The following is a 17,071-nucleotide window of genomic DNA, read 5'->3' on the forward strand; positions in this document are numbered from 1 at the left end:
GGTTTTAGGAACTCACATATCACACATCTTGACAAAAATAATATTTCTGTTGTTGATTACATTTTAGTATGTGTATGTGTGTACCCTATGTTCTATGCCTTTTGTTACAATAAAATGAAATGGTCCTGCTATCTCAGGGGCGAATACATTTTTATGTGTTTATAAACAATGAACCTCTGGTATGTTCCTAAATTCTTCACATTTTTAGCCAATCACGTGACAAATAAAACTCCAAACATCAGCGACTGGCTCATACATACCGGACAATATTCGACTGATGCAATCTATATCATCCCCAGCGTTCATTGCCGCCGTATCACTCTTCGGCAGTCATGTCTCTCGTTTCGGTGGCCGGGAGACATTAAATGTGCGCGTTTCCTTTAAGAAGCCCCCCCTCACTGACTCCACAGCGGAGGGGGAACGACCGGATTCCTGGAACAGCAGCTGGGAAAAAAAATCACCAGCGGTCTGTTTCAAGTCCCCCAATAGAAACTGTGCCTGATTTGTGGCCAATGTTGGAGATGTAAAAAAAAAAACGGAGGAAAAAAAACACTAAGGGGGTAGCTATGGAGATAGGACGTTTTCCTGGCTGCTTTCTTTGACAGGTGTTGAGTGGGGTAAAAGTCTTAAAACAGAATCCAGCATGTACGCCAAAGGAAAAGGAGCTGTCGTCCCTTCCGATAGCCAAGCGAGAGAAAAGTAAGTGAAATTACGCACTCACGCGCGCGGCTACTTTGTATATCACGCGCTCCCAGCAATACTTTACTCAAGTATAAGTAGTTGCTATTATTTAAAGGGCTGGACGGCGTGCGGTTACGTTACTTGCGCGTGTTTCCTGGACCGTCGCTTTGCTAACTTTTAGTTGCCGCTCTTTCATCCTTCTTTCATGTACCCCCCACCCCGAACACGAGGATATTCGGTCGTTTTTGATGTAGCCGTTTCTTCCCCAAAGAGTACACAAAATATTCATTCGTGTTGCGTGTTCGCGGCGGACTGCTCGGCTTTTTCTTGGCTGAAATAACGCGGTTAGACCCCAAGTTTGGGGAGTTGTAAGCGGGGACGTGGGCTTCGGTGTCGCGGCGAACGTTTAGCGGGGGAGATGTTGGCTTTGTTGTCGGCTTGCGAGGAGTCGGATAGGTGGCCGCGGACCCTGTAAGGCACGTTGTGTGACTGTAAAGTTTTCCGAGGGATGCTATGGACGGCGGCTTTAGTTTTGCGCTGCAGTCTATGAGCGCACCTTCCTAAAGCTTTGGTAACATGCATTGTCAGAATGTGGCTTTTTTCCCCTCGTTGTTTGGAGTTAAACGTAGTTTCAGTGGTTATTAAATAATGTTAGGTTGTTCGGCCGTAGAAGGAAGTGTATCAGAGACGTTAATTTCAAGGTTTTGCTATTGTGTGTTCTTTTGCAAAAGCTATTTTACAAAGATGCCTTTTCAGTGAACCGTCTTAGTGTCAGCGATCGTGTGTTTTTTTTTGTGAATGAAACACTTTTCCGGTTTTCTCCATGATTTTCAATGGCTTCAATTAGTTAGTCGAATAGGTCACCAGAAATATTCAAGATAAACGCACGAATACCCTTAATGTATAACATATATGTGTTGATGTTTTAATATCAACAAACTTGGTCAACAATTGAACAGAACCATCAGAGACCCGTTTAATTGGATGGTGTTTAATTTAAAACTGTTTAAATGGATAGTGAAGATGGATGTGGATGATTCTGAATGTATATCGCAAAATATTTTACCAAAGCGATGCGTTTTGTTGGAATATAACTCGGCAGCTAGTTAATTGGTTTTCTCTTGGCTGTACTTGTGTTAAGAGTGAGAGACAGAATCGGGCAGCCGCACCGATATTTCAGATATTTGTCGGCTTATTGATAAGTAGTTTTAAATACTCCTGCCACCCCCCATCACGAAACAAGTAAGCGATCGTATCCGCCTTGCACTGTGTATCGACGGAAGGCAGATTCTTTCACTTACTTTGATCAATCGATGGAACACAGAAAGCACTAGATTATACCGAAACGTTTGGAAGGGTTCATTGTTATAAAGGTAATGCTAAGCATTTTAGTGACAGCCTGCATCCACCGTGCTGTATGGCCAACGTTAGTTTTTCTGATCGATTCTGTAGTATTAAAAGCTGGCCGCTATATTAAGTAAACCTATTAAAATCAGTCGCCTCTTGGGCTCCAAAAATGAAAATTAAGAACTTTATGGAAGTGCTAAAAACTTGTGTATCTCTTGCATGTCATCCGTTTCCCCTCATATTGTAAATATTTTATTTGTGGAAGATGAAACGGCCGTTGCTGCAGCGTTATTTTCAGACGTTTCCCGGTATAAAGACACCACCACTGTCACGGTTGATATAATAGTCGTATACTGCACGCAGCAATGTTTGTTGTACAGTTTAATTCACAACAGTGCTGCGGAGTGTAGGCTTAGTTGGTGTGCTCGTGCCCACGTGAAAGTTTTTTTTTTTCCATGATCTGTTGCTGGTTGGTGAGAACAGTGATATCAGTAGACTGTGTATTAGTTTTAACAGGCTCTGGTGCCACCGAGCTGTGGTATGATTGGATATGATTGAAAGCTGAGATCAACCCCCCTGCTACTGTGTAGTGCAAATTTACAATGATCTTAAAGGTCTTAAGGATACTTAAGGTATTAAAGTACACCGAACTGTTTTAACAATTACGCTTCATTTAGTCATTGCAGTAGAATTACTGTATTCCGATACATGGGAGAACCTGTGTTTAGTTAAACTCGACTAAGGCGGGAAAGCAAAGCATATGTTAAATGTTAAGGTTGTTTTAATGTCTTGTTGGATCTGCTGTAACATCAGGCTGACTTTAATTAAGCGAGAAATTAGATATTTCTTGTCTCAATCTGATATTTCATCAAAATTGCATGTATGCACCTTTTACAGGAAAAACCTGTGAAGTGGCAAGGATTACAAATAAAGCTGGTTGCTTGTTGTAAATACGAGAGAGAAGTGGCATAGTTTGGCAAACACCGTAATGGTGTGTGCGTGAAACAAACGTGCCAGCCTTGACCGCAGATTTGTTAACAAAAGTTGCACCGTAATTATAGTGAAATATTGTGCATCACAGAGTGGAGCGTTTAGTGCTCGATTGCAGTTTACATTTGTGGGTAAAGGGATGATATTGAAAGCTGGAGATAAAACTGATTGATCACCTTTCTTGGGTGTCTTTTGTATCAAACTTGCCTGGTGTTGATCGGCTCCGCAGAGGACTGCTGGGCTGCCAGTCAGTGGCACGCGTCTCCATCCTGCCCATCGTTTGTTCATTGGCATCTTTACCACGCTGGACGCCCAGCATCATGCCTGCATGTCAGTTTTGCTGCTCGAGTCAGTCAGAATTCTCCACGTGTCTGATTTGTTTCGTTGCTAGCGAAGTTGCAGCAGCTTGGTGCTTCGTTTTACTAGTCAGACTGAGCTTCTGGTTCCTTGGCCACTCAGGGACGTGGCGCTAAACCAGATTGGTGTAGATAAGACCTGCTGCTTCATATTTCTGCTTTCACACTGAGGACTGTAAATCAGACCAAGATGACACTGTTTGATTTATCCTCTTTCTTAGAGAGTGTCAAAGACCCTAAAGCCCTGTTTGATTTCACCCCAAACAATAAACTCATCCCTCAGAAGGTCTGAACTCCTGCTTTTAACCCGTGTGAGCATCTCAGGCTCTTGTTTTTTTTTTTTGTTTATCTTTGAAATGTGTTTTGAGCAGCATTATGGGTTTGTGACTTGGTAGGTGTTTGAGGTAGCAGTTAAGGCCTTCAAGGGGACGTGTATCTGGCTGTCCAGTGCGGGGTTTTCCTGTCGGAATACTCCGCATTTAGATTAATGTAAAAAATGTGTCCCTGAGAACAGCTCTACTTATCAGATGGAACAAAAGACTGAAATTGGCTGGATTAATAAACAAAAGATTTGACTGTGGAACGGCAGCCCTCTTGCAGGTGTTCTCTGCTTGTGGAGAAAGAGGGGGACAGTGATACCAGAACCTGTGCATAACTAGAGATAAATACAACCCAGTACAAGGGTGTGATATTGTGAGGAATCTCCTTTTTGGGAGTGTGACTGTAAAGTAAGGGGTTCGATGACGCGGCGTGCACTTCCTGTATTGCCTTACCTTGGGACCGGAGTGAGGAACATCGCTGATTATTGTGCATTCTGGATCTGTGCCTCAGATTTCCTGGGATGATTTGTAAAGAAGCACGAGTGGAAGAAGAAAGTGCTTGCAAAATTTTGCTTGGGAATTTCAAGGCCATTATTATAAGCGCAACAACCCCCCCCCCCCAAATGTAGATTAACTGAATTGAATAGGATTCCTACAGTATACAGAGTAGCTTTGAAACGGATGCATACATGCATAATGACGGCTCCATTGAAAACATTTTTGTATGAGGAATACAGTGTCTTTCACAGGCCGAGCCTCCGACAGTCTGAATGCTCTGAGGTCAGCATGTATCATAATGATCGAGAGTCCTATTGAAATCAGTGGAATTCATACATGGCGTCTTCAATACGTGAAAGTTAATCACTTGTGATTTGAATCACAGTTTGCTGCCAGCTTTTTATTCTTTATTTCGCCCCACTCCCCCCCCCCACTTTCTTCTTGTCTCTTTTTTTTTTCTCTTGAGCATCTAAGCATATTAGTAGTAATCTTCCCAACATCTCTCTCGATGTGCTGATAATTCCTCGGGTCTCCCTCAGTGGACTTCGCGGTGGCACAAAAAACAAAAAAAAAAAATGTTTCCGCATGCCATACTCTGTCACTTAATTTTTAGTGTGCCATGTTGGATTTTGTCTGGAGTCTGTTTTTAAATAAATCGGGAGCGTTCTTGAACTCGGTATGCCGCGCGTGTTTTTGAAGGATTGCCCGGTGTTCACGCTGCAGCGAGGGGGGGGGGGGGGTCTCCTCACAGAGCGGGACAAAGGAGGCCACTGCTGACACACCTGTTCACACCGGTGCTGCCGTAGGGCCCGCTGAAGACCGCACATGCTCAGATGTGACCTTTCTGTTCTTTCCCTCTTTCAAGATCGTAGCCTTTAGCCGCTGCTTCTGTGTCGGCTGCGTTTGTCGGCGGTTTCTTCAGCAGGCCCGTTCAGTGAAAGATAATTTCCCTGCATGAAATGTAAGTTGCAGCGCTAGGAACACGAGGCCAGTTTATATTTGTAAGGCGAGTATTTATTTGGTGGTGATTGGTGGCTGTCTTTTAAAAAGTTGTAACGGTTGATTAATCGAAGTAGTGGTTAAAGTGGAAGCACAATCCCAGCATTTCATGATTTTATTGGAATCTTTATCGATGCGCCCAGTTTGCTACCATTTGATTGGTCTCGAAACCCTGGAAAAACACTTTTTTCCCCCACATTATTTTAACGTTGGCGGCTAAAATAAACTGTAATCCCAGACTCAAGCTTGACCGCTGATTATAGTTTCTTATGATGAGAACTAGTATCAAGTCAGTGCAGATATCTGTGGTTAATTTTGATCAGTCCGTGTTTGCACCCAAGAGAGAAACTGCTGACCATGTACAGGGAACACAGAGGTTAAGAAACGGCTGTGTTGAGGCAAGTGTAATGCTGCTCTGACCCGACTCCCCAGCTCTCTCTCCTCTCTTTCTCACACCCCCATGCTGCATTTTTTTTGCTTACTGACCACGGTGTCGAATAATAAAACCAGAATCAAACAAGTTCATTTGCTAACTCGGTGTGTTTGGTGGCTAAACTTGTAGCCATGGGCAAGATATTAAGTTTTGTTGCATTGAAAGAGCTTCTCCTCGAAGCATCACCATGCTCGATGGTACTCGGCTGTGTGCTGCGTAGGGCTGAAGGTGTACTTCATTCCTCATCTGTGCACTGTTAGGTCACACAAGGCTTAGGACTTAAGCAGGTGAACTCGCATCTGCACTTCATCCAGCACCTGTGAATGACAACTCCCTTTTGGCATAGGACGGTACGGCTCGGTCTGATAGGGAATAGAACGGTACGGATCGGAGCGATAGGGAATGGAATGGCCTGGTTCCTGCTCCCCCAGTAATCCTTCCCCCTCAGATTTCCTTAATAGTTTTTTCTTTTTTTAAATGGGCAACAGAGACACCATCATAGGTGACAGAATTTTGCAGGGTCCTGTTTGGCAATCCCCTGACCAGGCTGAGGTGTAGGATCTCCGAGGCACAGACACAACAGGCACGCAAGGCTGGGGCTGACAGTCTGGAGGGGGGGAGGGGGGTTCCCCGGCTTTCCTCCGCCGCCGATCTCCCTTCCATCCTAAAATCAAAAGTGGCAAAATTCTAATTGCCTTCTTTCATACAGATTTTTTTTCGGCTTCTCTCATGTTGTATATCAGGCAGAAACGTTAAATCCCTCAATAAATGTTTATAAATAAATGAGGAATAATTGCCCTAAATATAGAAGTTCTCTCGTGCTTTGAGTTACAGCAGAGGAGTGTGCCCCACCCCACAGTGCAATACACAGCTCTTGCATGGTGCTGTACGTCTGTTATTAATCTGTGTGCGTGCGTGCGCGCGCGTGTGTATTCTTGCAAGGCCGAGTCGAGGTGTTGCCGGTGATGTCTGTCCGTTTGGTGTCTCTACAGATAAACATTCAGTGCATTAAGAGCCAATCCGAATGGGAGGGAGCCTCCCTCGCAGTCATTGGTGACCGGTGGTTTGCTTTCCCATTGCGCATTCTCGTTGTCCAGATGTAAATTGCAATGGCTTGGCTACATGAAACAACAGAAGTTGCGGGAGATCATTTTTTATTATCGACAGTTGCGTTACATATGTAAAACCAACGCTGCAGAGTAGGATGTCGAAGATGAAAAGTGGCGGGAGCGTTCAGGCTGTTCTTCAGAAGGACCTAGAAGCCTTCTTCATCAGCTTTAGCTTGAAGCAGCTTCTTACAGTAAGGCAAGGCTGCATGCAGCAAAGCTGAGCGAGGGAGTTAATTTTTGCAGCAGCGAATTGTTAGAAGTTTTTAAGTTATATGGCAGATTTAGCCGGGAAGTGTCACACAAACTGGATGTCTTGATAAAGCAAGTCTGAGGGGCGTTAACTACGAGTGTGAGAACTTAACTGCGATTTCTTACATTCATATGGTCACATAGGCCTTGCTGGCTGAGGATTTTCGTTTTTTTTGTCCTCTGTGTCCTGCAGCAGGTTTCAAAGACTTATTGCTACCAGGCTTTTCTTAGGGTTTCTTTGGAGCCAGGAATGGAGCAACTGAGTTTAAACAAATATGGTTTCATAATTCCCCTTGTATGATATTGTATCACCAGTATCAAGACAGGTATTGAATGGATTCAAGTGACCATGGATAATTAACGTGAGCTATCTGATCAGACACACGTTTATTGATTAGGTATGAAGGTGACACATTAGTGTGCAATGGAATTTCACTGCGCAGTGTGACTTTAAAAATTGCTAAACTCTTGCGTTCTGACACTTGATTTGGCCTGAAAGGTTCATGTCCAGCCCCGTGTGAGTGATGTGTAATTTTTATGTCTGTACTGAAATGCAAATTATTTTGCAGTGTCTTTAATGTGCACCTTTGTGTAAAACTCTGCAGTAACCGAGTGGTATTTGTGCCAGATTTGGAGTGGCTTTGCATCACTCCTTTCCAAGTAAGCTTATTTCCCCAGCACCCGTACACTGTGAAGTTGTCACACATTATCCAAACCTTTCACAGCAGAGTCCCGCACACCTTGTTCTGGAAATCTTGACTGCAGTGAATGATGGATAGACTAACAGTCTGGCCAAAGGACCTGCACTGAAGGGAGGTGTAAATTGCATATTATTATTATTATTATTGCTTTTTTAAAATTTAATACTAATGAGAACTGAGGGGAAAGAGACTACGAGGTGCTGTTTTTTTTTAAACATGAGCTGATTCCTGTACTACCTCATTCATATTGTTAATGGACTACAGTTTATGTTGGCCGTACATATAGTACACTGTGCAATTCTGTCCCGCCATCGAGCCCGTTTGGTAGTAAAGCTTTTAGCCAATAACAGTGCAGGACTTCGTTGCCCAGATGTACTGATTCTTTGTGATTTGATTGGCTTGATTCTGAAAGTGATGTATCATTGGAGGATGAGCTCAGGCACCTAATGATCAGAAGAACTCCGTCGTGCACATCCTAGCAATCCGTGGCTTGGTGGAGTTCAACAACCAGTGAAAGTTTCACCAAACTCCTGGGATGCTGCTTGATACTCACACACTCGGCCATCTCCCAAAAGGTAATGACAGCTCTAAGTTGCCTGAGATTCAGAAACATTCTGCCGCTATTGAGGTGGCATTTGTTTAAAATCGGTAAAGACCTGAATGTAGGATGTAGGCTACATACTGATTATAATAATCTAACAACATGTATTTAAAAATAATGCCGCTGAATAGTCATTTATTAAAGAGGACAACTGGCGCAAAACTATATATTATGATACATGTTCTGACATTTTTGAACTTGTATCATTCTGATTGTAAATAATTTGCTACTAATATGTTCTCATATATAAAAACTGTATCCAATTCTTTTAAGCCATTACTTTCCTGATAAAGTAAATAAAAAGAGTTTTAAAAACAAAGCATAAAAATAAACCAGCCTCCAGAGTTTTCGTGTTGTGAGTTTGGCTGTTCGGATAACTGCTGTGTTTGCACATAATGTGAAAAGATTAAAGACTTTGGTAAGACTCTTTCCGCCCGTGGTGGACCAGTCTGTCCTCCCCCTTTGTCGGAATTTTCCCCCCATACCTGCAAAAACATTGGGTCTCTTATTCTCACACCCAGTAAACATCATCATACTTTGGAATCTAATCGGAAGTAAAAACAAATGATAAACATTTTATTAACGCGATGTCCGCGTTAACGCGACAGCTCTCGAGGACTGGAGCTTCTAAGAGTAAGATTTATGTGGTTTCTAGCCAGCTAATGCAAATCTGGTGCAGCTGTATAAGTACACAGCGATTAATGGTCAGTCCTTTAGTTATACAGAAAAAAAGATCCAAAGCCTAAAAGGTATCCAATGGCAACTGAAGAGCAAAGAAAGGAGCCTAGTGTGTACATGCCGTTCACTGTGGGGCCATCAGGAAAAGCAGCCCAATCCTAAATGCTCGGCACACAGACTGACCGCAGCTGTTTAGTTTGAATGCAGCCTAACATGTATGTAGATAATCCTTAACTTGCTATGTTTTGTTCGCTTTCCTCCTCTTCGTCTTCCTCTGTGGTCCTCATCTCTCCCACAAGCTTGTCATGGTTTGAGCAGGGATGCTTGCCGATGTGTCATCGTTGTGTTTTAGATTTTAATTGTCTTACGCAGAAGCTCTGCAGACTATAGTTCAGAAGTATTTTGTTTCGCCACTTATTTAAATATTTTGACTTTGTCCTGGATATGTTGAAACTTGCTTGTGAGGATGTAAAAACGTTTGCTAAAATACATTTGAATAAGGTTTGCATAATGAGGTGGTAGCATAATTTTAAGCAATTACCTGTCTAATGATATGACGACTAAGTATATAATTTATTTGCAGTTTGGAATGATGGGTATTTGTAACCTATTTTAGGCTCCTGCTTCAGCCTTCAGAGAGTCTGTCTCCGGTGTCCCCCATTGGCCTTCAGCTGTCATGCTTGGTCAGGCTGCGCACTTCGCGTATCTTGCTGCCGTTTCTCGCCTGTCTCTTCTCCAGCAAAAACCCCCTGATCTTTTGCACAAGGTGGTATAAGCTCCCCTGAAGCTCATGGGGCTGGGGTTGCGCTTGGGTAATGCAAACCCCACGTGCAGCTGAAGCCTACACAAACCTTGTTAGCAAAATGCTAAAAGCTAAACGAGCATCGCTGTAACATTCATTATGCAAAAGCTGAAAACTGAGCTACTAGTAAAACGCCAGTTCGGTCTGTTCGCCACCTGTATGGCATGCAAAATGTGCCTGGTGTCTGGCCAGCATCACAACCTTATTCCTCACTGAGCTAATCGCCTCTATATGCGCACATGGTGAAATTAGCTTCCATGCTTGTTGAAATGTTCAAATCAAGCTAAGGAAAGACTAGCACTGATGGAAGCTTCTAATATCTTTGCGCAAGAGTGGAAGAATTATTATACTGTGTGCTACAAGCCGCCTGAGTACCTAATGCATTCTGTAACATAGGCTTTTATTTCCTGTGGGCCGGGCTGCTTTCTCTGAGGCTGTCAAGAAGATTATAAGCTAGCTAATTTATTATTATAGGGTTATTGTCGGATTAAATGTAGATGAATAACAGTATGTTTGACTTATTTTAAAACGTGTGAACTTGAACAGTTTTGAATTTGAATTTCTTCGTTTCTCTGTCCTGTGGCTTCTGCCGCTTTATTTATCTATTTATTTATTTATTTATCTATTTATTTATTTTAAAGAAATTATTACTTAGACGGCTGGTTTATTTTCATCGCCGCTGCCAGGTCTATTCTGCTTCTTAATACCGCCTAAATAAACGCGTTGCATAAATACGCCGAACGTTGACTTGCGGATGTTGTTTGGGTCTCCCCAGCTTGCTAAGCCTCCTTGCTGACTGATTTGTAAACTCGTGCTTAAATTTGTGTCGTCGGGTGAGATTTTGGCTGGCTCCGTGGCGTGAATGTCGCGTGACTTTCCAGTGTGCCCACCTCCCCAACGGTTTGGAAGCAGGCAGGCTTTTTGTGGGGGCTGGTGGCCCTGAGCTTAGGGCCGGAGTATAAAGCCAGATCGCGGGGGCCCCTCCCCCGGGACTGTCTGCCTGCCTGCAGCCGCCGCGTGCTGCCCTCCGTCCTGCTGCCCCTCTTGTTGACGATCTCCATCACAGACGGCTCTTAGCTCTTAGCAGCGCTGGTCGGGTGGGGTGGGACGGGGTGGGACGGGGTGGGGTGGGGGGACCCTTCCTGTGACTAATGTTGAAAGTGAGATGTGTAGAAGGGAGGACTATGATTTCGGTGCCAGTGCCACAGGCAGCATGTGTGGGGTCTGTTTGCCACCGATCCCCTTCCTTCACATGCTAATTCATGCACGTTACCGCGCGCCTCTTCACTGCATATGCCAGTGTTTTTTGTTTTTTTTTTTCTCCTCTTTTGATTTTATTATTTTCTCCTCTGGTCTTTCCGTTTCCCCTAGGACTCGGGCTGCGTGACATCTCACTGCGACGTAATCGATCTCATATGGCGCATGCGCAGTAATCACCTGGACTTTAGATAACGTGTGTGTCCGGCTGCCGGCTTTTCAATGCTATATGGACATTCACTCAAGTCAACAATTTGGTGAGCATCTTGGTACTGTGCCTAAAATATGAATGAGATGCGTTTTGTGACGCCCAAAAGCAGTCTGTATGAATACAGTATATCCTATGTTTATTCAATTTGGTTTGCGGGGCACGCCGCACGCCACATGCTACTTTTTTTGGCAAACAGTTGGTGGTGTGACGGTACTTTTTGCAATTTAAAGTTTAAAACGTTTATTAGTACAGGATATTTATACAGACGACTAACTTTTGGGCCTCGTTAATATTTTAGGCACAGTACTAATCTGCTTACCAAATTTTTGGCGTAAGTAAATGACTGTATTTTTCCAAAAAAAACCGGCATCCAAACAAATGTGTGCGCCCATCACCTGAAAGCCTGGTGATATCGTGCAGCCCTGCTGTGGTCCCATCTCTCATGTAAGGGGATGCTTGGGTGCAGTTGACATTCTCGTGCAGTGCCATACCTATGGAAGTGTAACTGTCGGTTCACAGTCTTATTACCGCTGTCAAACGGATAGGAGCAGGCTGATTCTATTGACTGTAGCCCTTCCCTCCCTCATTTATTATATTTATGATACCCTTGCATATACCCCCCCCCCAATGTCTCTTGTACGTATACATTGTGTATATTGTGTTTTTATATTGTTCTTATATCTTGTACTGACAATGTCACTTTCTTGCATCTTTGTGGTCTTGCCAGCTAATTTTGTTGTCCAGGCAACTGTACAATTACAATAAGAAGTCTTGAAGTTGTGTATTCTTGGGTTCATGTTTTTTGCATTTGGTATCCATTTTCATGCTGCTGGTTTGGGGGGGGGGGGGTCCTCGGTAGGATCACTTGCTTTGGTGCTTGTGTGCTGGAACAGAGAGCGCGTTGGTTTTGCAGCCGGCGTGCATTGAAGCCTGCAGCATTTCTAACGCCCCTGTTATGGGATCGTTTTCTCCTTTTTCCCACTTTTTATAACTGACCGTGAGGTGGTTATTTCCAAAGCATTTAAGATCATCATTGAACGGCCTAGGCTGTGGTAGACGTGTTGTTTGACTGATTTTCACAAGTGGGCCCTTGGCGTCAGTCAGCGTGGAATTTCAGGTTTATCTTTTGTCAAATGATTAAGAAAAGGGTCTGTTTTAGCCCAGAACATGCGTCTGTGTGCCTTCTGTGCCCCCTTAGTGCCCAGATCCCTCTGAGCACATTCAGTTTGTTTAGCTCTAACGACGATGGCATGAATGTGCGCAACACATGGAATCAAACCTTCAGCAGGTTACACCAGATGAATGTGAAGTACATCCTGTTGTATTTCTATACCCTCCTGAGATCCCACCCATTCATTTATGTCCATTGCAGTGGACATTTTGTTTTTGCATCTATATTTTCACTGATGTTAGGAAACCATATTTATTCCTGTTGTACACTAAAGAGGACATGCTGTGAAATTAAAAATAAAAATAAATTTGAAAAAATCTAAATTGTAAAATGTCTTATTTCCTCCAAAGACAGATATTGGAGCGCAGCAGAAGACGGACTCTTACACGTGTCTTATTCGTTGGGTGTTTGTCAGTCTAGGTGACATCCATTCGATAAACTTAAAGGAGCATCATCTGGTCATTGTCTTCATGACTCTTGTCATGCTTGACAGTCTCCCTTCCCTTGAATTTGTGCATGACAGTTCTGCTGAAATCTTGGCAGACCCCATTATACACCGTATGAAGGATGAAGACCATTTAAGGTGAATAGGTTGTGCCCTCGTACCAACTATGTGAACTGCTCATTTAACAGGTCAGAAATCAACACCCGACTAAGCACCAGATTTATTTATTTAGAGCGTATTTAGCCTATTAGGGTAATTTAATAAGTAGTAATTAACACTATGCTTACACAAAATGTATTATCTGGCATGTAGAAACTACCTGAAGTGGCTTTACTGTTTAGCCCGGTCGCCTCACACTTTCGCTGTTTGGGATAGTGTGTCGTTTCGCAGGTTCAGACCTTGTGCCCAAGATCGGAAGGTCTCTGGTTCAAATCATGTCGTCAGCATAATGATTTCACTGTAGTTCTCCTTCGTAAGGCCCTTAACCCAAATGTTCTAGGGATTGGCTCACCCAGCATTTCCAATCTCACTTTGGATGAAAGCATCTGCTAAATAAGTAAAATGTAAATGTAAGTGCCTGGAAAAGATAACTGAAACGTTCAATTAAGTAAATAAATAAAGGCACTTGTTGAAAGTACATTTTGTTTTATTGTTTTAATTGTAAATCGGAGACTCAGTCAAGGGGGGACCTTAATGAAAAATGCCTTGTCTAGTAGCGTTTAGGGACATTTCTGTGGGGACGGCAGTATTGTGAATGACAATGTGAACCGGCTCATGTAGGCGTGGGAGACAGACTTTGGGGAAAAAGACCTGGAATATCACTGTGCTCGGAATATGAATCAACATGGTGTCGAACCACTTATAAATAAACTTAATCATAAAAAAGATTATTATGCAAATGATGTGTGTGTGTGTGTGTGTGTATATGTTTGTGTGTATATGTTTGTGTGTGTGTGTGTGTGTGTGTGTGTGTGTGTGTGTGTGTGTGTAAAATCAGTATAAAATCAGTTACAATATAGAAGCCGTAAAGTGAGCTGTAGCCCACAAGGATGTGGGTTGGGGGGGGGTAAGTGATTGGATGACATGTGACTGGGATGAAAGATGGTGTTCTCTGTGAACGTCTGTGCTGTTTTAGAGTGATGGTGGTTTAATCTTCACGCACTGGAGAAACGCCTAGGGCAACGTTGCCAGTCAGCTCCCAAGCAGTCTAAGTGTCGTATTGTTAGGATTGGGATCTAAGGGTTATATTTGTACTGTAGGTAAAGGTGAGGATTGCCGCATGACTGCGGTGCATCGCACCTCCTTGGCGGGTCCACAGAAGCTGTGGCTGGTGGCAGTGTGGCCAGAACAGCGGGCTTAACTTCAGCCGCTCGAGAACATTAGGGAAGGTGCAACTTGCGTGGGGGGGAAAATGATGTAAAGCTACTGAATTGAAGTGACCGGTACAGAGAGTAAATAGTGCAGAAGACATTCGGTGTCGTAGAGTTGTGGGATACGTGTGTAAATGTGTTGCTAAGACAATAAGGTCCCTTTTTTTTGTACTGGCTGGTAAAAAAAAAAACCATAAGTGGCTGATAGTTATTGTCTGCATGCCGATGTGGCTTCTTCAAAAAGCCGACTTCAGACTCTGTGTCATGTTGTGGCGACGCTCCGTGCCACGTTTGCTAAAGCAATTTGCTCTGCTTGTCATAACTTTTCTGCAGGAAAGGTGTTTTCTCTCCTGGGAATTAGGGGCAACTCCGGGGAGAGAGTGGAGGTTCTAACAGAAGTCCCCCCCCCACCCCCCTTGTCTTTCAGGTTAGCTTTATATGTGTACGAGTACTTACTGCACGTTGGAGCACAGAAATCAGCACAGACCTTCCTGTCGGAGGTGAGTAACTTCCGGAAATGTAAATCCTGAAAAAGATGCTGAATCGGGTAACGCTGGTCTCATTTCCATTAGGGTTGGATTAAAGTCGTCTAGGTTAAATAATAGTTAAATTCAGTTTTATAATCTGGTAAAGAAATTAGATTTATTTTTCCTTTTAGACATTGTCTAAAACAGAAATAATTTTGATATCGCTGCTTTGATATCTTTAAGGAAAAAAAAAATGTTTTTAACAATTTTGTAATTGTGTAGTGCAGCCTTTAGAGCAGGGTTCGGCAAGCCTGTGTGAAAGGATGCGAGCGATCGGCCCAGATTAACACGCACCAGCATCCCCAAATTCTTCGGGTAAGGGGTCGCCCTGCAGCCCTGCGGTGTATTACACCGCCCTCAGCAGTTCCCGCCCCCCCCCCCCCCGGCCCCTGGGCTCTCGTAAGTGCTGCCACATGCAGGAGGGAGGGTGTGATCTCAGCCGCTGAAAGGTTGGACGGGTGAAATTGGTTAATAACGTGTTCTTAACCCGAGTGCCCAAAAAAGCCCATTCAGCAGTGAGCTGAGGATCTCTTGGGGATTTTGCCCATTCTTTGTTTCAGATATAGTTCTGGCCTGACTGTAAGTATACAATTGTTTTAATGACTTAATGGACTCTGGTCAGATTCTTGCGCGTCCATTTTCCCTCCTGCCTTTCTCCCAGATGTCTTTGTTGCACGTGACTGAACGTGCTCCTCTTAGTGTACATCTCACAATATGCCCCCCCGTGAGAAATGTTGCACATGTTGCTCCCCTCAGCTGGCTCTAACCCCCTCATGCTGCTCACAAACACGACCAGTTTCCACTTATTGTTTTTGACCTGCAGAACGTGAGGTATGTCACATGTCCGTAATGTGACGCGTGACAGGTTATGACTTAATGCCTATTTCGGACCTTCCGTATTGGCAGTGCATTGTGGGTATTGCGCCCGCTCTAGTAACGGCCAGTATAGTGTCTGCTCCATGTTCTCTCACCCCACCAGGAAGCAGGCGATTTTGTTCCCCTTTGGTTTTCCGCAGGGAGTAGTACCTGAGTCACATTGGCTGTCCCTTGTCCTGGGGCCTCAGTTAATCCTTCCGGCACCTTCTCAACGCCTCTGCTTCTCATGAAGCGTGATCTCTCTCCCACATGCGAGATGTCTGTATCACAAACATGGCACACTGTGACCTAACCCCCCCCCCAGCCCCCACAACCACCTCGATGATTGATTTCATTGAATAAATCAGTCACGTATAACAAATTCTTTAAACAACGGACATATGGAATCTTAGAACCCATACTGTGGCCAGGCAGTGGTAAACTGGCATTATGGAACATAAATACTTGGCATTACCCCCGTTGCGTTGTTGGTTTCCGGTACTAGGTGGCCTAGAACGTCTGTCGCTGTCTTGTACACAAGTGTCGCCAGGCTGCTTCTGTGTGCAGGCCGCACGCTTGCTGGGATGGTGCCGCATGCCTCGCTGCTGGCCGTCCGCCACGGCCCACCGCCCCGGTGAGGTGCTTACCTCCAGCTTGTTGGGATTGGCCGAAGCAGAATTAAAGGAACACACAGAACCAGCCCTTAGTGTACTGTTTGTCCCACTCTGTTTGGGATTTAACCAAAAAAGAAATGTTTAGTAGGTATGAAATTTACAAATGTTACAGGCATTGGTACACTTGTATGCGCTTGTATTGTGAATGTTGAAATTATAAATGATGTAAACACAGGGGCTTGAATGTAATATTAGTTGATTAAAATGACTGTGTGCTTCAGTAGTGAAGCTTGCAATCTCGTTAAAGTGTAACGTGATTGATGTATTCTCTGAAGATTCGGTAGATTTTGTAGATCCTGCATCAAGTGGAAACGTGTCATTAATTGAAATGCAATTTGGCTCGCAGCCCCAGTGATGTGAATTTAGTCGGGCCTGGTTCTGTGAGGCAACTCCTGGAGCAGCCTCGTTAATCTGTGATTGTTTTCACCGGGGCTGACTGTGGGGAAATCCTAGACGGGAGAACGCCGGCCTCTCTCGGTTCGCCCCCCCCGTAAGCTTGTCCGGGATCAGGGGGAGACGCTTCCTGTCTGATCCCTGCACTCTGCCGCCCGCAGATCCGATGGGAGAAGAACATCACGCTGGGAGAGCCCCCCGGATTCCTGCACTCATGGTGGTGGTACGTATGCCGTGCGACAAAACCGGCTTTCGGCCCGATAAAGGCCCTCGGTTTGGGCGGCGGACGGGGGAGTCTCTCCTGTGGCAGAGCTCAGGGACCCTGCCCCCCCCCCCCACCCTTGGCAGTAATGGGGTTGGCCCCACCTTTTCACACCCCTTCATTCAAAAGAGACAGATGATTT

The 17,071-nt window shown here is 44.3% G+C and overlaps 1 protein-coding gene across 2 annotated transcripts in view; it reads left to right on the forward strand.

The window, feature by feature from the left end:
* Positions 1–478: 478 nt before the first annotated feature.
* ssbp4 (single stranded DNA binding protein 4) overlaps positions 479–17,071 on the forward strand; it is a 67,595-nt gene continuing 51,002 nt past the window's right edge. The window contains exons 1-3 of one of the 2 annotated variants that reach the window (XM_072699437.1): positions 479–699; positions 14,646–14,718; positions 16,829–16,890. In XM_072699437.1, coding sequence (XP_072555538.1) covers positions 644–699; positions 14,646–14,718; positions 16,829–16,890 — 191 coding nt within the window. In that variant the 5' untranslated portion in view covers positions 479–643. The remainder of the gene's footprint in view (positions 700–14,645; positions 14,719–16,828; positions 16,891–17,071) is intronic. The other variant, XM_023843703.2, reaches the window with a different exon arrangement.

Source organism: Paramormyrops kingsleyae, chromosome 15 (genome assembly GCF_048594095.1).
Source record: "Paramormyrops kingsleyae isolate MSU_618 chromosome 15, PKINGS_0.4, whole genome shotgun sequence".
Taxonomy (NCBI): Eukaryota; Metazoa; Chordata; class Actinopteri; order Osteoglossiformes; family Mormyridae; genus Paramormyrops; species Paramormyrops kingsleyae.